At 38.7% G+C, this 26,067-nt stretch overlaps 3 protein-coding genes across 3 annotated transcripts in view; all 3 read left to right on the top strand.

Moving 5' to 3' along the window:
• The first annotated feature begins 377 nt into the window (after positions 1–377).
• On the top strand, positions 378–6,329 carry LOC121942158 (H/ACA ribonucleoprotein complex non-core subunit NAF1-like). Its single transcript, XM_042485285.1, has 9 exons — positions 378–447; positions 1,681–1,922; positions 2,054–2,198; positions 2,572–2,665; positions 2,761–2,843; positions 3,237–3,397; positions 4,082–4,133; positions 4,299–4,383; positions 4,571–6,329. Exons 2-9 carry the CDS (start codon positions 1,681–1,683, stop codon positions 4,960–4,962), a joined length of 1,254 nt encoding a protein of 417 aa, XP_042341219.1. The 5' UTR covers positions 378–447; the 3' UTR covers positions 4,963–6,329.
• Positions 6,330–6,870: 541 nt separating this feature from the next.
• On the top strand, positions 6,871–10,556 carry LOC121942695 (asialoglycoprotein receptor 2-like). The gene is made up of 5 exons (XM_042485974.1): positions 6,871–7,188; positions 7,331–7,438; positions 8,557–8,717; positions 8,924–9,027; positions 9,765–10,556. Exons 1-5 carry the CDS (start codon positions 7,074–7,076, stop codon positions 9,907–9,909), a joined length of 633 nt encoding a protein of 210 aa, XP_042341908.1. The 5' UTR covers positions 6,871–7,073; the 3' UTR covers positions 9,910–10,556.
• Positions 10,557–13,861: 3,305 nt separating this feature from the next.
• LOC121941807 (zinc finger protein 638-like) overlaps positions 13,862–26,067 on the top strand; it is a 33,326-nt gene continuing 21,120 nt past the window's right edge. Inside the window, exon 1 of the mRNA XM_042484683.1 lies at positions 13,862–13,987. Within this exon, the coding sequence (XP_042340617.1) occupies positions 13,920–13,987 (68 nt within the window). The 5' untranslated portion in view covers positions 13,862–13,919. The remainder of the gene's footprint in view (positions 13,988–26,067) is intronic.

Below are 26,067 nucleotides of genomic sequence, written 5' to 3'. Positions count from 1 at the left end.
AACTGTAGGACTAAGTTGGTCTGCAATATAGCCTAGTTCATTTGATATACATGTTACAGTTCCTTTCAATGCGTAATTAAGTAATATTTAGTACATTACAATGTGATATGATTCTTAGATTTTGATAACACTTAAGGCATATTTTGTTATTGTCATATGACTGCCTACACCCACTGAATGCGTGTATTATTTCGGCTTATTGTATGCAATTTAAATAGGCTAAAGAAAATTTAATTCCCCTTTGCATTATGTAATTTTCATTGTACTGTATGTTGATATCTATTTGGTGATGATTTTTGTCACTTTAACACTGATTTTGAGAAAGAACAATTATTATTTTGAAGTTTGATAGCGGAAGTAACTGGCTCATCGTGGTGGTATTCACGCTGTTCGGGAGCTGCATGAGGTTCTTCACAACACCGGCTTGGTAGCCTCAGCAACAAACAGGTATTACTCATAAAAACTCATTGTTACCTTGTTGTCAGGTTGCTTGTGGAGTTCTTCCTAAAGGAGATTCAGGCGCTACGCTTCCCCGCGACTATTTAGTCCGCTTCGTTTCTTAATTTCAACGCTGTTAGCCCTGGTTAGCCTGTTAGCTAGTTAGCCGAGTGCCGCTAGCGTGGATGTATATAGCCAACGTTACACTAAAAGCTTTACTTTGTTTTATTTTGTCCGCACTGTAATTTTAACCTGCATATCCACTAGTTGTGTGATTTGTGGATTTGTACAGAGATTAATTTCGATGTTGTCATGCGTTTGTTTTGTAAGATATCGAGAAAACTGTTAAAGTCTACAGTTTCGCCCTCGTGTTAAGGGTATTTAGTCACATAACTCCAAGCGAAACACGTTTATTTAACACTATTTTATCAATAAGTGACATATTCAAGCTCAAGATGCCATTTATTCTATGACCTTAAAATATATTGAACATCATTCTTTATCGACTCTTGCTTCATTTGTTAACTTTAATCACTCAAAGACAGAGAGTCTGCAGGTCCTTAAAAAGTCTGAAACTCAGTTTTTATACATATTAGGGCTTGTAAGTCGTTACGCGGGTTTAAATGTGAATTGGTGAGGTCTTAATCGCAGTAAACGATCTATTTGATTTCTCCCTATTATAATGCATTTTTGTCAAAATGATTATTCTTTTCTGCATGTAAGTCCATTTTAAGTAAGTATATTTCTGATTTTACAACTCTTTAAACCTACCTCTGAACCCCATACTATCTTTTGACTTATTACCTGCACTTATCTCTTAATATTTTATCTCAAAATATTTACCTGAATGAATATTTATACATAAAGTCTACTTCTGCACGGGACTTTGTATTTTACTTAGCTGAAATGCTTGTAGAAAAAAAACATGATTTGTCTCAAATTTTGTCTTAAATAAAGCCACAAATCAAAAGGTTTAGCAAAGTCATAAATGTAAGTGTCTGCTACCCTCCGACAGCCTGTAAGACAATAATGCCAATTTAAGATTAAGTTTTGTAAGTCTGATTATAATTTAACAGCATTAGTGACTCTGGCAGGGATAAATAAGCTTAGCCAGTTGACAAATTGGTAAAAGACACAAACCAAATGTTTAGACTAAAATAAAAGGTTGTTTTGTGAATCCCTTTATTCCATGTGTTACCTGAAGATATGCCTTCAGAGGTTCAAAGTGTATGTTCATTCCAGATGGCTGAAAAATTATCAGAGGAGAATGGACAGACGTTGCCAGAGCCCAAGGAAGAGGAAGAAGAAGAGGAGATGGAGGTCACAATGACAACGCAACTAGAAAATCTAAATGTAACCCCCACCGACGCAGAGACATCTTCAAATACACAAACACATCCAGAGTCAACAGGAGCAATGCTTTCTTCAGACACTGTGTGTAGACCAGAGGACTGTGATGATGATGATTCAGAGGATTCAGACAGGTATTCACACACACACACACACACACTCACACACAGACACACAGCAGAATGCCAGAAAAGTTATGATCAGGAAGCAGTACGAGAATGGAAACAAAAAACAGACTCTGATGCTCCTCATTTCCTGTCCTCAGTGACAGCTCGTCTTCCTCCTCCTCCTCTTCATCGTCCTCCTCATCCTCGTCTTCTCCCTCTGCCCCCATTTTTGAGGATGATGATGATGACGAGGGTTTCAGCCAACCAGCTCCAATCAAAACTAGAGATGAAGTTCTGCTCGAGGTCAGTCTGTGATTGTTTGTTTGAAGAGTCAAATGGAGGCTTTTACTTTGTCTTCTGGAGTTCCTGTTTTACTTTATGCTGAAGAGAAAGACAATAATGTGTAACTCAAGGATGAACTTATTAGCTATGAGCAAATTAGAAGAAAAGCAGTCGCCCTCCAGTGTCAAGGTTATTTTCCTCTTCCACACACTCGTATTGTTCAATTCTCATTTGTAAGTTCTGAACAGTCACCACGAGCTGCCAGAGAATGCAGAAGCAGCTTAATAAACATGTTATTGTGCACTTTATTTGTTTTCCCATCATTTTCTAAATCCTACAAATGAATGTGCTTTGATACCATCAGACCAGAAGCTGATGTTGTGTTTGTGTGTAGGAGCTGCCAGCAGTGGAGGAGGTGTGCGTGTTGTTACCAGAAGATGCAGAGCTGCAGCCTATAGGAACCATCTCTAGCATTATACAGCAACTTGGTAAATATACACACGTTCATGCTCAGGTCACACTGCAACTTTTACTGTCTGATTGTTAAAGAACTGGAAACACACCAAACTATCTGTGTCTGCAGTTGTCATCCAGTCTCTGAAAGACACGCCCCCTCTGACTGATGACAGCATCATCTTTACATCTGACAGGCTTGCGGTTGGCAAGGTGGGTGTGAACCAGCAGGGGCCTGTTTTTGTCTTAACCACTGTCTGATCGGGTCTTGTGTAAAGCCCAGTATACACTGTGCGATTTTGGGCTGTCTTAGACAAAAGGTAGCCATAGACAGAAATGTGGTGACATCTTTGGTTGTGGCTTTAACATGGTGGTCCCACGTAGCACAGTGAGAGAGGTTAAAGGATGTCCATTGTCACGGATGTGCAGTCAACCAAGGCTTTCGCCTGTAGGCCAATATTTTTGTTTGTTTTGTCAATTTGCAATTGACTAACAGATTACACGACACACACACAGTTGTACTGAGGAACAGAAATGGAGCGGACCCAGTGTTTAATCTAATCAGTTTGTTTGCATCCTGTGACTTTTTGATGTTTTGTGTTGCAGGTGTTCGAGGTGTTTGGCCCAGTGACAAGCCCGCTGTATATTTTGCGTTTTAACTCCTTGGACCAGATAAGCAGCAAGGGGCTGAAGGAGGGAGTGACGGTGTATTACGCACCGACCATCAAAGAGTACACAAGAGTCATCCTCACACAACAGCTCAAACTGTAAGTACACGCCGACATTAAAGTCAGACAAATGTAATGATTAGTTATTTATTTTATTTGCAAAAGAGGAATCACATTTGATAAGAGATCTACATTCCAGGTTCACCAATGAGCACCTACACATGTGAATGGGAGTTGTGATTCAAACTAGTGGTAGGACAGAAAAAAAGGAAAGAAGAAACATGTTCAAAAATAAAGAAAAAGCAGGCTCGAAGCTCTATTTGCCAAAAGAGTCAAGTTTAGTGTGTTTTCTTCTAAAGATTCAGTCTTTTTTTCTTTTAAGATTTATTGTACTTGGACTAATTTTATTTATGGTAAAGATGTGTCTGTATGTTAAAAGTGACCTACTTTGAAAGCAGATATTAGGTATTGTTGTAATGATTTGGAAATGCATGTTGATTTTATTAAAAGGACAGAGGGGCAGGCTATAGGATGCAATTTTTGACACTATGAGGTTCGGACCTTTGCTGCAAAGACTTATCAGATGCCCCAGATATTAGGACTTGAACATTTTTTCACTGAGCTTCTAAATTTTTTTGTGTGCTTAAGAATTTCTTCACTTTAGGAGCACATTTACTTGGCAGGAGAAGGTTTATTAGAGAATCCCTGTTGATTTGATGAAGTGAAGTTTGTTCTGACCAAACTTCTGACTCGAGTATTAAAGTGAAAATGCTTTTCTTTCAGCATAAAAGGATCTGATGCCTCTTGGAAGAATGACCAAGAACCACCAGAGGAGGTAAGCACATAGACAGGAACGTAAACAGAACAAGAATATAATTTTTTTCACTGATTATCTGTCTCAATGTCTCATTATCTGTAAACTTTATATGTAAAGCCTCCACCACTTTCAAAAAACTGCTGTGTTTACTTTATTATTTGTCTGTCTCTCTTATCTCTCCAGGCTTTAGATTATAGTGATGATGAGAAAGAGCAGGAAGCCAAGAGGAAAGGGAAAAACAAAAAGAAGAGGGACAACAACAGTACAGGTATTTGCACACATAAACAGGAAGTATATTCTGCACTCCAGATTAAAGACAGTAACTAATATTTTTTGATTGTGTTGTGGTGTAACCATCTGAATGAAAGTTGAAAATAATTAACCATCCTGCAGAATATGATAGACATCCATGTATTTCTAATTTTGCTTAATCTTTTTTTGTATTTTTCCTCCAGATAATCCTGCCAACGTTACCCATAACACCTTGCAACAGCAGCGTAACGTCCGGGGTTTCCAACCAAGGCACGCAGGAAATCCACACAGGCACCAGAACCCGAGGAATAAACACCCACCTTTCAGCCACACACCCCCTCCACCCAGACACCCACACCCACCTCCTGGACACACAAATGTCCCTCCCATGTACCTCCCCCCTCCCTGCCCTTACCCTCCGCCTCCTCACCTTTTCCCTCCACCCAACTTCCCTCTGTATCCCCCACCTCCTCCTCCTCCTCCTTCTTACTTCAATCCATCTTTCTCCTCTCATCTCTGGCCACCAAACTCTATCCCCTTCGCCGACCTCCCTCCTCCTCCTCCGCCTCCTCCACCCCCACCTCCTCCTCAGTGAAGCCCTCTGTACACGTACACACTAACCAGAGCTCCTGCTGGTGAGTTGATGTTTTGGTTTATTCTTGTTGGAGGAATGTGTCATTTCTTTGTCGACTGTCATACAGGACAGCTGGACTTATTATCTCTGTGTCAATCACTGGCTCTGCTTGTAAGCAGTGCTAATTAGGCTGAAAAATCATTGATTATGAATTCAAATTTATATAGCTGATAAAACCCAGTGATGTACAGTGACAAACCACATATTAAGTCACTGCAGTGTTTTAAGTTTTGATTATTATTTTATTTTTCTCACTGGTACAGACTTGTTTACCATGTAGATCTCCTGAGGGAAAGTAGTCCCTGATTAAATTGATATTTTTATTTGTAATATTCCAAGTCAATATGACTTTTTTTTTCCAATCAAATGCCACAGAAAGCCAGTCTTATCATCCCAGCAGCAGAGTTTTTCTCTCCAAGACGTTTCTTTATGCTGGCTTAAAAGGTCTGTAGAATTCCTTTTCGGTATCAATACTGTCATGTCTTTACTGCCACAAAACGACACGTGTGCGCACATACAAACAAAAAATCCTGACCCACCAAAATTTGTTTTGTTTTTATCTTCTTCGACTGCTGAATTTGGTATGAATTCAGCCTTACGCCTTGTTCGCACACACACACACACTGAAATACTGGAGAAGCAACAGGCTGCCATCCATTGCCATTCTAATTTATCCAGTCGTATGAACTTTCCAAACGTGCATTTTCACTAAAGTGCTACAGTACAAATGCACTTACGCCTGCGAGTAGCGTGCCCTGAGTGTACCTGAATACATGCTTGTATATTTGAGTTCAAACTCATTCCCAAGCCTGCTACTCTGCCATGCATCAGACTGTACTGTTTAAAATCGAATACATGCAATATTAATCACACGTAAAAAGCAGTTTAGAAAAAGTTTGTTTTGATTACCGATTTGAACACCTTTCTACTAATTATGATAATTACTGCTATATTTTCAATTCTCCACTAAGGCTTTGTACTTAAAACCTTTCCCAGTGTCATCTGTTAGTTCTTGTTGCCCTCATAGAGTCATCATGTCTGCAAACAATGGAAGAAAATGTGATGGTTTTGTGGTCTGAAAAAATAGACTATGAAAGAACTGTTCAGTTTGGATTCAGATGAAGCTACATGTTTTCAGACCTTCAAGGACTTTGCAGTGGCATTTGTTGAAAGTAATCAACTGTCCTGTCAGAATGTGAAAGTCATTGTCACTCATATGTGATATTGTATATGGACTGTATTTTTTACCAGAATGCTTTGTAAATATCAGTATTTTCCCGTTTGATGAGCCGTGTCGATGGGAAATAAATGTCTCTGTGTAAGACTGACATCAGCAGTTTGAGCTACATTTCTGTTGTCTAACATGTTTCTGTCATGCTGTTGTGTAAAGCTGCTGCTGCGTTTACGCTGCTCCACAACATTTGCTTAACAGGACATTTCTTCACACAAAACTAAGACACAAAACAAATAAATGAGTGACTTTTTTTAGATGCTTTGTGAAGCAGACTTTTCCTTTTCAAATTTTTCTGTCCTACCTGAGATTATATTTTATCCTTGGTTTAGATTTAAATGCTAAAGAATTAGGCAACAGCTGATCTGCAGTCAGGGAATCTAGAATAACATCACGATTTGATTTGACTGGCTAATCATGGAATCATTTAAATTTTTGTAGTTTAAGTTCAGCGGTGATGTTTTAATTTTGCAAACAAAATGTAAACAGTACTACCGTATTTTGTAAAAAAAAAAAAAAAAAAATCTATTTATTTATTTTTTTAAGATCCTTCATTAACTCAAAACCAAACCAGACCCTCAGAAACCAGAAAATATTCTCACACTGGCTTTTTCTCGTGTTCATTATGTTCATTAATATATAAACTAAATAACTTTGAACACATTAATGAGACAAAGAATCATCCAGTCTCAACTGCCTCTAGGCTATAGGAAACATTTGATGGCACGATACTTCCTCTACACAAGACAGGAAGGCCATTGACCGACAGGAAAAGGTGTAAGTCTTAAAAGCGCTGCACAGTGTGAAACCTGAAACACTCTCTCACCGCAGCTGCTTCATAATGGCCGTGTTCTTTAATTCAAATGAATCTCGTGTCGCTTTTGAAGTTGGCGAGTATCAGCAATTCCCCAAACCTGAATCCGAGGATGCTGCTGCAGAGAAGACTCAAAAACCAAGTAAGTAATCAAAGATCTGGGAGGTTATTCAAGTGCTGTTGTGCTTTTGCTGTTCTATATGTCAATATCATATACAGCATAAGAACATTAACATTGTGTGTGTGTGTGTGTGTGTGTGTGTGTGTGTGTGCTTTGTGTACAGAGCTCAGACATCTCAGCGTGGTTCTGCTGAGCTTTGGCCTGCTGTGTATTCTTCAAGCGATTCTCAACGTCACTCTGAGACTTGCTCTGACTGAACCCACTGATGCAGGTAGGTGCACAGACACTTGACTTCAGCTCTCTGCAGCCTTCAGCTCACTGCTTCACTTTTACTGCCTCTTAACTGTTCTTTTTTTTGTTCACTCTCACTTCTTGCACTGCCTGCTCAGCACCAAACAGCAGAAAGACGAGTCAGAGACAAGCTGGTGAACGCAACAGCTATAGAGACAGATGTTTCCCTCAGGTTGTCGTGGAGACGAAACTAGGTCTGGATGAGATTGAATATTGGACTTAGATTCATCAGATGTAATGTGATTTTATTTAGACAGGGAGAGTGTGGTAATTGATTTATATTGCCACTCATACCATAGTAAAATAACCAGTAACAGTAAGAATACCATCATGCCTGATCATTTCTTTGTATTTTTGTTTTGTTTGTCTGGTCTCGTCTACATTTCTGTTTCCATCTATCCCCATGTAAGCACTGCCTATCAGTACCCTGTTTTTTTATTGATTTTGTACTGCCCTTTTGCGTTCAATAAAAGGAGAGATGCACAAAAACACAACTCCAAATACATGCTGATGTCGCTCAGTGTCTGTTGGATGTGTAACTCTTGCTTATTCGGTGATGATTGTCAGCGTGGTGATTGGCAAAGTAACTGAGATAAAAACAAAATAATTGACTGCTTTAGGATCTTTGATTAAAATCAGTACAAAAAGGGTCATTGTTAATCTTAATGTAAAATCTGTGCACTTTATTAGAGGCAGGTTTTTTTAGTTAAATGAAAGTGAACTAAAACTGGATGTAAAATCATTTTAGTTAGTTTTTTGGAGTTTGATTTATTTGGTTTTGAGATGTCTGCCACCATTATAATTCAAGGTCAAGAGAATTAAGTTTGTGGCGCTCTCAGATTTGAAATATTTTAAACTATCAACATGTCTTTCCAGGAGTAGTGCAAAAACTATTTTGTAAAATAAATAAAACCTGTTTTAAAGTGTAAGTCAGCCACAGATTTCACCTACATGAATCTACATTAGCTTCCAAAGTTTTGTGATTTGTGTTTCGCAGCATCCTGTTCTCTGTTGCATCACGAGGCTGTTCTGTTCTATATGTTCTGTGTTGTGAAATGTAATGTTGGGACATGATGTCTGTGTTGCTTTTGTGTTGAGGTGAAACCACAGAGGAAGAAACCTGCCCCAAGGGCTGGCTGATGTTTGGCTCCAGTTGTTATTTCATCTCCTCGCAGAGAGGAAGGAGCTGGGACGACAGCCGGCAGTACTGCCTGCGGAGAGACGCTGACCTGGTCGTCATCAACAGCAGACAGGAACAGGTACCTTCATATTCCCGTACACCGCTGCATTATACAGACTCATTATTTGAGACCCTCAAAACTGTATCGTAAATGAATAGCCTGGGAGAATGTCTCATTAATAAACTGAATTGCTACAAATACTGTGTGGGATGACACAGAAACATTTGAATGACCTGTGTGTGATTCTGTAGCCTGCTGTTTATGAGACTGTTGGTTTTTGACAGGCGTTCCTCACTGGATTCACTGCAGCAGCGTGGGTTGGTATGACTGACAGAGAGAAGGAAGGAACTTGGATCTGGGTGGATGGAACACCAGTGAACAAAGCTGGGTGAGATTTTGATACACACATGGGTAACTATACTGTGCAAATATGTGCGTTGTTAAATCGTTGCATTATAACGATAAATTAAAGCTCCAAGCAGCGTCAAATTGGCATATCTGTGAAAGTCGGACTCTGCACACAGAGTGACCGACATTGCAAATTGTGTACCACTTCCTGTGTTCACTATGTGGTGCTAGACAACACACACTAATTTAATATCATGTTGTGTATATGAACAAGTGTGTGCAAGTGTATAATGCACCATGTAAATTTAGTATATACTGGATGATTTTTTGTCACATGAAGCTGACTTCATGTCAGTCGATGGTGCTTCAACAAAAACTCAAAATTTTCCCGATAAAACATCGTCATCGAAGTCTCAAGGCTAGGCACAATTGAGGTGGTTCCTGTCTGAAATGATTTTAATCTCAAAAGCTTTAAGATGGCACAGACAAAATATGAAGTTGGCTGAGTGATATCCTCAGGAGCAGTTTGTTAAGTAGACCACTGTAATTTGCAAAAACTTGCACATTCAGTTAAAAAATGACAAACTTTCTGTTGGGTTCAGCGTAAAGTCATACCTTCACATATTCCATCATTAATGGAGACCTTACATAATTAGCAAATGAAAAATAAAAATATGCATATTTTAAAAAATCTGCAACTAACTAGCGGTCAAACTGTGCTACTGTCATGATCATTTGAATAGTGTTCCAGCTGTCTGTCTGTCTGTCTGTCTGCAGGTTGCAGTGGGCCCTTGGGCAGCCTGATGATGCATATGGAGGAGAAGACTGTGGTGACCTTCGTACAATGATCGATTTCCTTGGCTTAAACGATTACAACTGTAGTGCCAGAAACCAGTGGATCTGTGAGAAAATGTTGTGGTAGCTTTAACTATTTGGGTGTGTGTACACCTCGCCTTCGTTTGCTTTAACCAGACCAATACGTGTATGTGACATAAAAATAAAACAGAGTGTCCAGCAGGAACGCCGAGTTGAACAATAAGGTGATGTCATTAACCAAGTCATGACATAATGAAAGATGATAGTCATACCATAAAAGCTTTCAAATTCACGAGTTGGGTATTTACTAGACCTAGAACAAAACGTGAAAGAAATTTTAAAAAACCCTTTGAGATGAGGGAACCGTGAGTGGTAAAAAGCGAACTCATGTTGGATTTATTCCTTGACCACTCTAATGCTCATTCCTCCTTTCAAAAGGCCGAGCACTGATGGTAACATCCACTGTGTGTGAGCACAGCTGCAGCTGCTCTGCCTGGCTGTGCTGCATGAATCTGTGGCTGTGGCGGTTAGAGCTCAGACTGCAGCTGCTTTAGTGCTTTAATCGAAGGCTATGGCTACAGCAGCTGTACTGCTCTTTACTGCTCCTTTTAACATTATCCATGAGAGCACAGGCTAATATTTAAAACATCAAGAGAGGACTTATTTTGCCAAAATTAAAGACATTAACAGTATAGTTGATGCAGAAACGACACAACTTGGTGCATTAAAATTCACCAGAATGCAGGAAATTATGTGTTGTTATTATAATAAATTCTGTGGTGTTATTATTATAATTATGTGACATGTAATTTTCTGAATTCTGGAAATGCAATGTTTCAATGTTGAAATGAAACCTATATGCTTTTAGATTTAAAATATTTTCTATGAGCTGCGCTGATCAAATCTACCACAAAGTGGAGCTAAAGTTACACATCAGAATCGTTGGTACAAAATAAAAGCTTTTAATTGTCAACACAAGTCTGCTTAGAGTCACTCCTGGATTGTAAGAGTCAGCTTTTCCTGAGCAGGGCTTGTCATGTGGTCATTGTGGTAGACTGTGTGCTGAGGAAATGAATGATGACACATTTAAATGTCAGTCGTGCTGTTTAGGGTAAGACCCATTTGAAATGAGTAAACTAGGTGTAACCGTGAGAGAAGAGAGGAAACAAAAGGAGATCTTTATCTAAAGGTATTTCCTCTATTTATGGGTTTAGTAATATAACATTCATAAGCATATAAATAATTTACACAGGTACATAACAAACTGTAAACGGATATGACATTATTTATTAGTTTATATGTGTTCATGTCTACACTTCCGTCTGTGTTTGCCTGCTCCCTGGATGTGTAAATAGGCAACTATTTGCATGTAAATCTTAACAATTTTACGCTTTGATATAGAGATCAATATTGTTTATACAGCTTGTTATGTTGCCGCCAAGTGGCCGTCAATTTATGTTCCTTTAATAGTTTAAGATTTTACCTTTTTGAGGGGGATTTGTTACATATTAAAAAAAACAAAACAATGATTAACATGTGGAATTTGTTGTTTGTTTCAAATGGACTGAGTAAGGGATCTCTGACTTTTTAGGTATAAATGAAGGTAAAAAAATGGTGCTTGTTTCATAGAGTGGCTAATCTGAGGCGATGTTAATGAGCAGAGGAGAGTCAATGAGTTAAAAAGTTAGGCTGTTGTCAAGACGTTTGTGTATGTTAGACCAAGCTCAGTTACACATTTCTCCTCACACACGCACAAACGCTGACACACACTCATGGGCACAGATGGAGTTTCATGCTGCTCAGGGTTTTGCATTTTTTGCCTGAGCAGAAATGGAAGCGTGATTACTCATATCAATCAACACCTGTCAATCTGCTGTTTCCCTAGGACACACACACACACACACACACACACACACACAGGCCAGTTTACAGCAAACACTTGTTTACGTACATCATAATTATACTAGTAATTATCTAAAAAGTAGAGGCCTCTGAGAAAATGTTTCTTTATTATTTTAAGTTAAGGGGTATAAAGTAAAAATGTTACACAATTATTTCTGTTACTACTGCCTGTGAAAACAACGGATTATTATTGATAATAATATAATTAATATCTGAGTGAAGATCTGGTTCTGATTGTCTGTTCTTGGTTTTTGGTGTTTTCTCTGCAACTCAATCCCAGTTTCGTACTAAACTGTCACATAGTGCCTCAAAGCAGCAAAGTTTAACCCCGATTAGGGCCACAACTCTTTCCATTTGTACACCAAAATGACATGTTTTCATATTGGAATGACTCCTGTCATTGCTTTGACTGCCACACTGACCTTTGGCTGTCCCCTGCTACGAAAGGGTCATGAAAGCAAACATATTACATGTCAAACTGTTTTTCTAAACACCAGTGATGTCGAGTCACACAGAACTTTCTGGTTTTGCATGTCTCGGTTTGAGATATCCATCTCTGAATGTTGGACAGCTAGACCAAGACAGGGAACATGAATGGAATTTAATTTGAGCTGCTCAAAGCCCTTAAAAAAAAAAAAACTCGCCCAGCAGCATGTCTTTGAAAAAACAATGTCCTGTTTGCTCTGGCAGACCTCACTGTATGTTTTCACTCCAGCTACATTTTATTGAAGAAATACAAGAACTTTTTATACGTGGATTATCAACTGTATTTGGGAAATTGTTTCTGAAAAGGCACATAAAAAGATATCTGAATTAATTTTTTAAGTGCCTTGATTGACCTTAACAAATTCCATTCACCTTAATTCCTGCAAATACACCCAAACTATCTTCATGCCTAGATACCACTAGTGGTAAGTGATAAAATGTGTTGCTGGTGAGCTTTTTATAGGGACTCTCCACTGATTTTACCCTATTTTATCTATGAAGAGCGCACATAGCACATTGTCCAAACATCACAACCATCCTGCGAATGCTCCCCTCCTGCCGGCTGTCCTGTTTACACAGACACCGTTTAGGTACTGTTTCTACCTCCTGTGGTGGACAGCCAGCTGGAACAGGCACTGTAAGAGGGGCTTGTGTCCCTTAAAGCCCCCAGCTTTACAGAAGTGCATTATTAAATCAATACAGTGTCTGTCTGTATTGGTAAGCATCTACTTATGACAACTGCTCCTCTTTGCTCTTTTGTGTCCCAACAATATTTGGGACTTCACTTGCAAAAATTAGTATTTGTGACTGATGCAGAAGCAAAATAAACATTAACAAGAGCAAAAGTTTCCACAGTGGCATCCAAAGCCACTGGAAAATTTGTTGTCTTTAGGTTAATGCTCATTTTGATCATCTTGAGGTGTTCCCTCCTTCACCCTCCCGCTCCCCCAAAACACACCACTCCTGTTTCTTTTAACGTGTTGCTCTATCTTCTTACATCACTCCAACTCATCTTTCCTGTCACTGTCCCTCTACACTTCACCAGTCCACCTCTGAATCAGCGGTCTTGTGTAACTGGAGACTCAGAAGCTCTGACTTGTGACCCAGTAATTCCTGCCATCCTGTAAAAGAGGGCTAACCCTGGATGCTGCCCCCACTGACTGAAATAAAAAACATTACCAGTAGCTAAATACAGTTCTAACGATGTAGGAATTTAAATGGAGTATGTGTTGTACATGCTATACTTTAATCCAAAAGCTAATAATGACAGCTTTCACCTGTTTGCTCTATACAAAGCAACACGTAACAGGTTTTATGTGTTGTTAATATAGATGCTTTTCATTTGTGGGTGAACTGTTAATTAAGGCATGCATTTCCGATTGTAAAAATTCCTTTCACTGGTTCAGCGTATCTGTGTGATACAGGGAGAAGGGGGTAATGTGTGTGTGTATGACATGCCTCAGAGGGAGGAGGGAAAAAGAGAGGGAGGAAGGTCAGAGCACTTCAGATTACTGTACTGGCTGCACATAGAGCAGTGTTCAGTGCACAGAAATATCAGCTGGAACTTTGTGGATGGTGGAGGCCTTTGGGGGTTTTGCATTTTTGGATGATTCCCGTATTTTGCTCTTCAGTCTTGGGTCTTTTCATCCCTTATTTCCATCCTTTATTTTTATTGGTAATCACTGGATCTTTGAGGGAGGTGATCCAGGTTTCCAGACTGCTTTGGAGATGCAGAAGACAAGCAAGAAGAGGCGAGCTCAGAGGACCTGCACTAACCTCATGAAAGCAGCTCATCAGTGAGTAACAAGGTTAGGTGACAGGGTGAAGTCGAAGACAGAAGATCCACTTCAGTTTAAGAAAGTCAGTGAAATTGAGTTTGAAAATAAGTGGTAATCTGTATGTACTTTTGTGCCTGTTCACCCTTCTTACTATGAAATAGAAAGCCTTTCAGTGATATAGGTTCATTTTCTTGATATATACAAGATAATTTTGCATTTGGCAAAATCTTTTTTTTTAGGTATACAGAGGTTGAGTGTGACTTTGTGTTTTTTATTGTTCGGATTTTGCAGCTAGGTGTGTTTTTGGAGCACAGCTTATTTTACCACTTTGCCCATAGATTAGTCTATGAATGTAATTATCTGTGTTACCAGTGCTTATCTCTCTCACCAACTAATCTATCCCACTACCACTTTTGCGTGTTGTGCTTTATGCATGCTACTTATCTAATCCACCCCCCTACTTTTTGAATGATGAGTGAAGTTTTGAAATCATTATGTAAAACTTCAAATAGGACTGATAAATGCAATAGAAACTGTTAAAACATGTATAACTCAGACATTTCACTCAAACGGACCAAATTGGGTTTAAAATAGGGGAAATGTCAACAATTTACCAAGAAAGTAAAATCAATAACATTTGAGGTCCAATTACTATAGGCAAGAATAAAAACATGAGTTAAAGAAAAATGTACTGAAATTTCAAGTATTTTTGAAATTTCATCGATAGGTCCACAACACGGCTTTAATGTTGCTGTGCGTAAATCGGCATACGCAGTGATTTTAAATATGAATCAGCAGCCTCGACTAGTATTTTTGCTACTTAGCATTTACACTTGTCAGCTTGTGTTCTTCATGCAGCTAGGTGTTAATGGATGTGCACAGCATGACTCCAGCTGTGCTCCGTATCATTTCCATGTTTTTTTTTCAAAGAGGAGTCATTTTTCATTTGGTGAAGACAGCTGTAATGTTGAAGGTTTATCCCATAAGCCTCTGCTTGTCAGCATGCTTTAATATTCTCTCACACACACAGACATACATACAATGCAATACTGATTCTCGGCAGCAGTTAAAACATTTATCACTTAAAGAAGCTATGATGTTAATGTCACCTCTAATTTCAGCCCAGTGTCAGATAATGCTCGTTGTTGGTTTAACACAAGCTGTAACAACATCCCTGTAAACCGCTGCCAACCATTTAGTGTCTCATAGTAATGGTTAGTACATAGAACTATAGGTTTGTGTGTTTACCTTATCAACTAAAATAGTAGCTCAAATATTACTGCATCCACAGAAATAAATGCAACAGTCCAGTTTTTATTCCATGGGTCAAGTTTGGTCTGGTCTGGCAGCCAGGTCCCCAGAGAAGCCATGATGATATATTTTCATTACAGCCTCACAGCACGAGATAGTTGGTAGCCAAAGGTGTAGGTTTCATTTGAACATTAGGAGGGACACATATTAAACAGGGGGGTCTGGGAGTCCTCCCTCGGGAAATTTTAAATGTCAAACACCTCATTTCCTGCATTCTGGTTATACATTTGTTCTAAATATTGAATGTGATAGCTGTTATACTAAGAGCAAATATCTGAAATGATATCTTTGTATGGACCTATTGGTCCTGATCTTGACTTGGGACCCCCTTATTTTTTATCTATTTTTTTTTTTTTCTATTTCAGCATACAGATTATCAGATCATTTTTTGTTAATCACAGAAGTTGAGGACCCACCTGCGCACATATTATATGAGTTTTATCTAAGTTGTATTAAATATAGTTTTCTGAGCATGTTTCCATAGATTTTTGATAATTTTGTCAAACTTGAGTAGGCTAGTTTCTTGCAGTTTATGGGACATCTCTTGCCAAGCTGGTTACTGCATTTTCCCCCATGTTTTTGAAAGAAATCAAACTAATTTGTGTCTGCAGGCAGCACAAGAAAACTGATGTTCAACCAGGTTTTAAAGGGTTAAGAAATTGCCCATTCCTCCTTCTATTTGACACTCCTTCAGCTGGTCGCGCCATAGGCGTCTAGCTCATCGATGTCTAAATGCGGCCCTGTGGCACTATGACCATGATGCTTGTGTGAACATGATCTGATCAGTTGGCATCTGTGTGTGAGTCACATGTCAGGTCCGGTCTGGGAAATGCTTACAGCACCATGACATAGGCAAACTAACTAACGGCAGACTCTTGAGTTTACTGACACAGCTTTCTCCACGCCATCTGGAATTGTGGGAACCTGCTACCAGTTGCTGTCGCAGGTAAAAATATTCATAGATTGCAGAAGAGTGTAGTATTTCTGGTCCACGAGAGAGGAGAGGGTTCCCCATGGCCCTGTTGCTACAAATCACAGTTAGCTCAGACCTGTCCTGCTCACACACTCTGGGATGTTAGTCATATAGCAGGCATCTTGCCCAACACACAGCGACGCAGAGTGTGCCCCAGCACAGGGACTCAATAACCTCCAAATCACCCCCACACCTTTGGCATCTAATAACAATTACGTTAATGGTCTATTTTTGCAACACTTTGCATATAAACTGACACATTTCACACACTGCTGTTGAGGCGCAGAGACGAGGACCAGTCACTTCATGTTTTGATATAATTTCCCCCGTGTCCAACTTTATAGCCCAGCAGAACACAAACCATGTGACTGCAATATCCACCGTTTACTCAGGTCCGAAAAGAAACAGAAAACACGCAGGTGGAGATGAACCATTTTCAGCACATTTTTTGTGACTTTTTTTTTACTCTCGCAAAACGCCCACCAAGCTGCAGACCACTGTTTGAGACCGCCACCAACAAAACCAGTCATGATCTACTGATGCATTTTGCAGCTTTATTGATAAAAAAACATGGGTGTTTTGTAGCAATCTGTTGCTGTGTTTAAGGAACAAAACATGGATTTTTTTTTGTCAAGACCTGCACCATGTTTTTACAGATTTTTTGGAACCAAACATGGGTGTTTTATACTAACCCGTCACTTTTTCTTTTCAGTAGCTTTTAAGGCACAAACATGGCTCTTTTTAGTGACTTGTCAGGTTTTTTCAATGTGAATAGTGGTCTATTTGAGATGCAGGAAAAGGGTGAAGCTGAACTTCTAGTAAGATTCTGAATTTCTCCACTTTGACAGTACAGATATAAACGTTTCTGGATTTTGGACCAACATTTGGATATTCCCTTTTTTGTGTTGTCAGGACCTTAATCTAAATCTGAATCAGACTATCCAGTATATGAATCTCAAAATGCACTTCATTTTTACTCAAAACTAAACTAACCCTAAACCCATGTAACTCCCAAACTAACCTCTTGAAGAAATGAGGACTGGCAAAGACAAGGCCTTAAAACTTGAACTGACTCTCACTGTGGTGACAAGCGAGAACACCAACATGACCTGAGATGACCTCATGGCCTTGTCCCTTCAGAGAAGTGCCAGCAGTAAAATGGTCCATAAATCTTGAAGACACAATTAGACAACTTATGCAGGGTGTTTGACACAGTTTGACCTTCAGAGGTATTTTGATGGTCAGTGTGTTGGCATCTAGTGCTCATGTGCTTCATACGTTTGTTCTAGTTGTGATAGACCCTTAAAATAGTTGTTCTAGACTGACATCCACCATCTGTCCCTATAAAGACAAGTCAGTGAAGCCACTACAGAGTGAGTAACATCAACAATTTAAAAAAAAAAAAAACTAATGTAATGTACACGGTTTGGCAGTTACACTGTGCACTTTAAACAGGTCACATCACTATTTGGCTTAAAATACCTGGTTGTGGGGACACAATTCCCACTGGAAAAATAGTGAAGGGTCACTACAAAACACCCACATTTGGGAGTTAAAAAGCTCCTGGAAACATAGCGATGACTCACTGAAAAACAACCAGTTTTGTTGTTTGTTGGTCCCGAATGGATTCAAACTGTTTTGCAAGTGTCTCAACTGGGTGTCACGCCATCCATCATCCCCTCCACTTCCAGATAACAAAGTCAGCTCATATACTATGCTAGGGGTTCCCAAATTTTGCCATGCCAAGGACCTTGCATTAGCCTCTGGCTCGGACCCCTGTGCATTTTTTTTTTTTAAATTACATGTACATTATAATGGCAAATGTCAAAAATCAAACATACAACTCCTTAATATAGTTTCCTTATTTTATTAATACTAATCAGTCTTTCCTCTGTTATAAACATTTCTTGTCATTTCATTCAACAGTAGTTTCAATTACATTCAGTGTCCTTTGTTATAAACTTTCTGTTATTTCTGTCTCAACAATATTCAACAACAACATTAACAGTAATAATGTGTAAAAGTATTTTTCTCTTTTCTTATTCATTCATTATATTCAGTAAACACACAGCAGACACAGATTTTGTTATGCAGTGATTGATGACATCTAGATTATGTTTTTTTGTTGATTTAACTATTTATTTTCTATTTCTCTAACTATTTATACTATATATTCCCCTTTTTCCCCCCTCAAAGTTTTGCCCCCCACCCCACCCCCGTCGCCCCCTGGTGGCTTGTATCATGGCACTTTAGAAACGTTTGTATGACATGTATGCAAACACACAATGCTTACATTTTCCACTTCACCACTCCCTTTCCATTTCTCTTCTCGGCCTCTCTCATAGTCCTCCACTTGCATGTATATCCACCTTTCCTTCCTACTTCTCCTGCTTCCCCCTCTGAGAGATACCTGACCGATATTTTAGCAGGTATTTCCCGGCAGTATGTTGATCTACTATCCAGCACCCAAGGCAACACTTGATCCAGACGATCTAATTAAGTCATTCATATGACTCAGTGCAGGAATGTTGTCTAGGTGTAGAAACAAGTATCAAGTGGGAACATAAGGGCTAACTGCAGCATGTGGTCCACCCTGAACATGACTGAATATGTTCAGGATATGTCCACTGAAAACTGGACAAAAATATGCCTAAATAAAAATAACACTACCTAATGAGGTGCTCCATAGTAATTGAACCAGAGACAGGTCAACTACTCAGACAAATAGTGGCAAGCTCTATTAGGTGTGATTCAGACAGAAATGAAACCAAACACATACTCTGCATGTGCCAACACTCTGTATAGCTAAGATTACAGCACCGCATTGCAATGGTCAAGCTTGCTGTAGTGTGTGTGTGTGTGTGTGTGTGTGTGTGTGTGTGTGTGTGTGTGTGTGTGTGTGTGTGTGTGTGTGTGTGTGTGTGTGTGTGTGTGACACAGAGCAGTGGCTAGTTGCTAATAAAGTTCAACCCCTGACATTCAGGTTAAGAGGGGCCAGCAGTGCAAACTCATTGCAGAAACAGATGACCACATTACAGCCATTTGATTACATTCTGTTCTCTCCGTCTCCTCTTTCTATCTAATATAACATGAACATTACATAATTACACTTTGGAGAGTTATTTTGGTATGTCAAGGCTAATAACCATCATCCTTCCTCCTATGTTTTAAAGGTATATCTACCTGGTCCTGATGAAAAAGTAATGTCTGCACACTTCACTCCATGCCATAAAAAAAGTCATTTCTAGTCATTAAAAGCACACAACATAGAAGCATACTAGCAGCAGTAAAACTTTTTTGGCTCGTGCTGGATGAGCAATTTTTTTTCTGATGAATCTTGGAGTCCGGTATCCAGTTCTTAAATGCATCCATGGTCAGCTCAGTCCAAATGGTTTACCGAAGTTGAACTCCACTGCTGATTTTATTTATATGAATTTAAAAAGTTTGTCAAAAATGTTGTGTGGGCCAGGCCTGTACATGCACAGTTTTTTTTCTCATCTACTGTTGATAAAGTGTTCCCATACTGACATTAAAACCGTATATATTCTGCTTGTTTAGTGAAGATAAGAAGAAATTACATGCATTTCTGACATGGTACAAATTTAATCTTGGCTCTCTCAACCATTTCCAGCTCTTTCCATCTGTATGTCTCATCTGGCCCTAATATACACAGGCATAAGCAACATTTCTGCACCCCTCCACCTCATTTTGTCACCTTGTTTTCTCTTCAGCTTCACTGCCAGTTAATCAGTCTCCCCTTGCTGGCTTATCATAGCAATGACAGGTTACTAGCATCCACACTGGCTGTGTGTGTGTGTGTGTGTGTGTGTGTGTGTGTGTGTGTGTGTGTGTGTGTGTGTGTGTGTGTGTGGGGGTGTGTGTGTGTTGTGTGTGTGTGTCTACAAATGCAGACCAAAGAGAAATGTAATGAGCCTTTTGCCAGACCGAGACAGTGTTGTGTAATCATCACTGGGATTCTCATTCAGCAGCTAATGATTACATTGGTCTGTACGGAGTGTTACTTATGCAAACATCCACTAATAAGTCCTTGGCAGCACATTCGGATATGAGCATGCTTACCAGTCTGTCCCCAAGTATTTGCCATATTCAGTCCTACTTTTCTGGATGTGGTGTCATGACTTAAAACTAAGTTATAAAATGAACTTGTATACCTCTTTCAGGCATCTTACAAAAAGAGCATGCTCAGACTTAGTTACAGCATGTCCACTGACCCATGCATGCTCTAAATGGAGAATACCAATTTCTGCTTTCCAGAGTCCCTCCATTTAAATGCAGCAGGCTGAAAAACTCATTTAAACATCAGTGTATCCTGTTGCTTAACCAAACCCAGTGTACTGCTAATAAAGATCTGAGTCTGAGGATATAATTTGATATTTTCCATAATTATGACTTTTTGGTGTGTTTTTTATGGGTATGTGCTCTTTGTGTAATTTTATATGTCTTATCTATAGAACTTTTTGAGCTGAGCTGTTGTGTTTTACTGATGTATTAATGCTCTGAATGTTGCATTTTTTCGCCCAATTATATGGGTTTTTTGGGGAGTTCTTCCTTATCTACTTTGAGGGTCCAGGGATAGAGGGATGTCATATGTGGTAAAGCCCTCCGAAGCTTATTATGATTTGTGACACTGTACTTTAGAGATTAAATTGAAACTGAGGTGAAATTAGAAAGTACTACTTGTACAGCCCTTTGGGACATGCTTTATGATTGGGCAACAATCAACTTGATTCATCTGTACAGCACTTTGGGTTGCATTTGGGTATGAAATGTGCTATGTAAATATAAATTTGTCTTGCCTTGCCTTGCCTTGCCTTGCATACAGCACCTTTAAAGAAATTGTCACTACATGAATTATTGTCAGTAAATTCAGGAGTAATCGGAATAGCCACAATCCTGGTGTTTTACCACAAGTGGCCTAAATGAATAAGACAGAGATTAAATATGATTTAAATACTGGTGGATTCTGCATGACATTGTCATCCGTTCAGATTTACGATCTCAGCTGCTATCTCAATCTGAACCAAGTGAGGACCAAACAAGATATCACTTACCATAGCCCATGTATCATCTTTGTCACATGCTCAGACTGTTGCTGGCTCATCACGTGCTTTCTCACATTTTTTCTCGGTCTGTTCTCCATTCCTATCACTCAGCAAGCTTTCTCTTTTAACTCTAGGCCAGCCCCGCCCAAAAGAATTGTTGGGCCACCCATTTTTTCCCACCTAAAAATATGAGCGATAATAACATCATTTCTGGGAGAGGCCGGCTGTTGATGTGGTGATTAAGGGAATGAGATGAGACGGTTCAATTTATGACTGACAAATGTTTCTCTCACCTCCTCCATCACACCAGATGAAAGAGGGGAGTGCCTTAACAGGCGTGTGTGTGTGTGTGTGTGTGTGTGTGTGTGTGTGTGTGTGTGTGTGTGTGATATACTTGGCTTCAGTGTCCCATAATTTTCGAAACAATTTCTTGAGGAAACATATCCAATATTCTTGTTTTTAAAGTTCACTTATTATGCTCATTATCAGATTCTGGGGGTTCTCACCCAGGAAATTTTAAGCGTCACACACCCTAAACACTTTTAGTGCACCAATTTAAGATTCATTTATATAAATGAAAGTGTAAAATTCAAATGGCAGGTGACAATTCAACATGTATGATGAGGCATGATTTACTCTTCCCTTTTCTTTTTCCCTCTTCTTTTGCAACATGTAAGTGACCTCTTTACATGTGTATCTGGTACCTGTTCACATCAGTGATATATCTTTTTTTCAATTAATTTACAAACCTATGGACTGGACAGTATAATGTGTATCTAACATATTTATAATAATTTATTTTTCTTTGGCAACAATCTGATAAACATTCATGCAAGTAAAGCTGATTTGAATTTGAAATTTGAGTGCGGCATTCTCTGACTGGCGAGATTGGGATTGGATTGACTATGCTATTTTTGCTTTAATTTGACTAAGCAAGAGGGAAAAGATGGGTGAGAGTAGTATTGCCACCCACCCCGTATAATACAGAATCATCCTGTATTTAAAGGTAAAATGTGCCGTTGCATGTCTGACGGCAGCTGCTCACCCAGTTTCACAAACTGTCTTGCACCGGCAAGGTTTTTCAACAAAACACCTGCCATTGCGTGCAACCCTTAAGCACAGAGGTTGCTATAGCGCCCATACCACTAATTCATCGCATGCGCCTGTAAACCATCTTCAAGGTGACACCACACTCATCATCATAGTACATCAGACAGATTACTGACGATTAATTAAGACTTTTCAAATTGCTGCACAATGCAGGATAAAATAGAAAGATCGTGAACAGGGAAATAATGTTCAAATGTAAGCGAAATTAAAATTATGATAATTACATTAATCACTCATAGGCTCACAGATTGTTTAGGCTGACACAAGAAAGCTATGATGGCGTCACCTATTTTACAAAAGACAGTGAAGTCGCAGTATGGTCTTTAAACACAGGTCATGGAAAGTGTCTTGAGCAAGATCACAGCTTATGTCCAAAACTTTCTACACATCCAAAATACCCCACATATCTGTGTTCTCTGAAAAGTTGAGAATAAAGTTGTATTATATTTTAAGGAAAATGTATGATATTTTATTAAAATGGAGTTGTAATTTGACAAGAATAAAATCTGAATTCTTATTCATATTTTGAGAAAACATCTGCTTACATTGTAGTCTGGTGCAGTGTTGTGCATTAAAGGTTAGGGAAAGGTGAACAGAACGTATCTGTTTTCTGTTTGCAGCTAATTTATGTCGACATGAGTGTGATTCATTCTTGAGATAGTTACCTATGCTCACACATTGCATTTTACCACGCCCAAGCATTTACAGCGCCCAGTATACCAGTGCTGTGTTGAAAATGGTTTTTCCTGTCAATATAGTTTATCTCTACCTAAATGTGGACCAAACCTTTTACTTTACCACAGAAGGGGATGCAACATATTTTAACAGGTGGGAAACACCTTTTGACATGAGAACAGACTTCGACACAACGCTGACATGGCTAGTGAAACTGGCCATTCAGATAACTTAGCCACCAGTACTGCTGATGCAAGTTCATATAAATATTTTATAGAGTCTTCAAAAAAAAAAAAAAAAAACAGTACCAACAGATTCCAACAGGAAAAAAAGATATATATATATATATATATATATATATATATATATATATATATATATATATATATATATCTTTTATTATTACTATGATTGTTAATTTCAAGTTCTTCTTCTTTCAAAGATAAGATTATTAGTCTCACAGCAGGAAAATGTGCATCATAAAAACAGCAAAGGGTATAGTGAGAACAAGAAGAATGACTAAATAAAACTACCGAGCAATATGCTAAATATGTGTCTGTTAAAAACAACAACATAGAGCTACTAAAATAAGTTAACAGTAGAACAACAACAAAAATAGCTATATATAAAACCTTCTTCTTCTTCTTCTTCTTCTTAAATAATATATATATATATTTTAACTGCTTTAAACTAGATGGGGTTGTACATACTCCGGTAGGGTAGGTGGCGGTGTGCGCTCCAAAGTTGGCATTGAGACAAAAACGATTATTTTTCCGAGCAAAATATATATATATATATTTTAACTGCTTTAAACTAGATGGGGTTGTACATACTCCGGTACGGTAGGTGGCGGTGTGCGCCTCAAAGTTGGCATTGAGACAAAAAACAAAGAAGAAGAATTAGAAGATTTCCGTTGTTCATAATGGCGGAACGCTACCTGATTTTTTGACTTCTCTTCGTTGAAAAGGAACCAGGACTTTTCGGTTACAGCAAAGACACACGTCGAGTCGTTGTCAAAGGTATTTACTGAATGTGTAATGCACTCGGAAAAAGTACCAGTGGTCAGTAAATGTGACGAACATGTTGATGCACTCCTCTTGTAGCTAACGTTAGCCAGCTAGCTAACTACTGAAAACACCCAAAATGGCTGGTACGTAGGCTGAATTTCCCGAATTAAACGATTATTTTTCCGAGCAAATACAACATTTCAGGATCTATCGCGACGTTTACACTTGCACATAATCATGTGTGATGTATGGGTTCAGCAGGGTGGAAGATACGTGAGCAATTAGCCGGTTTTAATCCAAATATTAGACGGTTGCAGTAGCTTCGGTCTGGTCCTGAAACACTTGGGTGACAGCTGTGCAGGCTTATAATGCGACATGCAGAGAGTGTCCTGTGACAAGTGACTTTGTTAGCACGGTAGTATAACAGGTCCAGATATCATTTCATTATTTAATTCAATTGAAAGACCGGTTTTAGGTTTAAAAGCGGAAAATGACAGCATGCTTTTCTTGTTTCAACTTGGAAATAGATAATCAAATTCAAAAGGAAACAAATAAAACTGACTTGATCCTGTCTTTCTGTTACTATGATTTGTGTGTTTTAATTCTGTCTTTCTGTTGCTGTGATTTGTGCATTTTCTCCAACGTGCGAAATTACATCTTTATTTAATCTGCATGTTCCCGCGAGTTAAGTGCACGCTCAAGATTGCAGCTGATTAACAGCACAAAACAAAAACAACTGGGAACAGAATAAATACTTTACCTTTGGTTTACTGGATTATTATAGATGACCCATTTCAGGGCGAAAACAAGACGAGCTCTGTTATTTTCCAATTTTAAAGTCTACACCTTGCTTCATACGTTGCACCGGAAATCAAATTTTCTAACTTTAAAACTGACAGTATATGTGCTGACCTTTAGTGTTCAGTGATGGAAAGTTGACATGCCATTCTCTCAATATAGCTGCCCACTTATCCACCCCGTGAATGCACATGTCTGATGACAATGTGCAAATTGATGATGTAGTTGCATTTATTCAACAGAATAAACAGAACAGAGGTTAGCACTTTTAAAACATGATATGGTAAGAAATGCTGAGTCCTGGATTTTTTTTTCATTATTGAAGTATTGGGAACTCTCTTTTTGGGTGAAATTCCAGACAGCTGATGTTACTAAACAGTGAAATTAATCTTTTTTTGTCAACCTGCATGCGATATATTCTTCAGAAAAATTAGGTTTTGCTTAACTTTGAGCCTATTAACCTGTGTATGTGGTGAGATGATTAGCAACAAAATTGGTTGTGTCTTGCTCAGCATGCAAGTTGACATCATTCTTAAAAGCTAATATTTGCCCGAAGGTTGCTCGGCTTGGTCTGTTGAAAAGAAACATGTCCTCAAAGACTTTAGAACTAAAGATACTTACATCATAAAAAAAGTAAAAGTTTAGATCATGTAGACTGTCAGGTGTGATTAGTCTTAAACCAAAACTAGACTTGCTTTCTCATTGAGTTTTGCTGGTGTTATGCAAAAAAAAAAAGAAAAAAAAGCACAGTATAGTTCACTGTTTGTGTGTTTTTTGTTTGTACCAGGACATGGTAAGTGTATTTAGAATTTGTAGACATTGCAATGATCTAATTTTGCCTGCAGGGAGTATCCAGGGAAAAAACTCAACAATGTGCTCTTTCAATTGATTTGCACTGCTGTCAACATTTTGGCAAAGACGTCAATGCCATATTTGGACAATATCCAAGCTAGCAAATGTTTCTTTGGAAGCAGGATTATATATTTTTTTTACTACAAAGCCCAGAATTTTAGGGTTTTTAGTAAGGTTTCTGTAGGTTAAACCCATATATGCTGTTTTACCTTTTCATGGTTTTCATTGATCAATGTTGCATAATGTTGCTTTGCTTTCCCATCCTGAAAGAAAAGCACAGTGGACACACTTGACTACAGGAAAAAGTTC

The sequence above is a fragment of the Plectropomus leopardus genome, chromosome 4 (assembly GCF_008729295.1).
Source record: "Plectropomus leopardus isolate mb chromosome 4, YSFRI_Pleo_2.0, whole genome shotgun sequence".
Taxonomy (NCBI): domain Eukaryota; kingdom Metazoa; phylum Chordata; class Actinopteri; order Perciformes; family Serranidae; genus Plectropomus; species Plectropomus leopardus.
The sequence above is the reverse complement of the archived record's forward strand: the minus strand, read 5'-3'. Positions and strand labels throughout refer to the sequence as shown.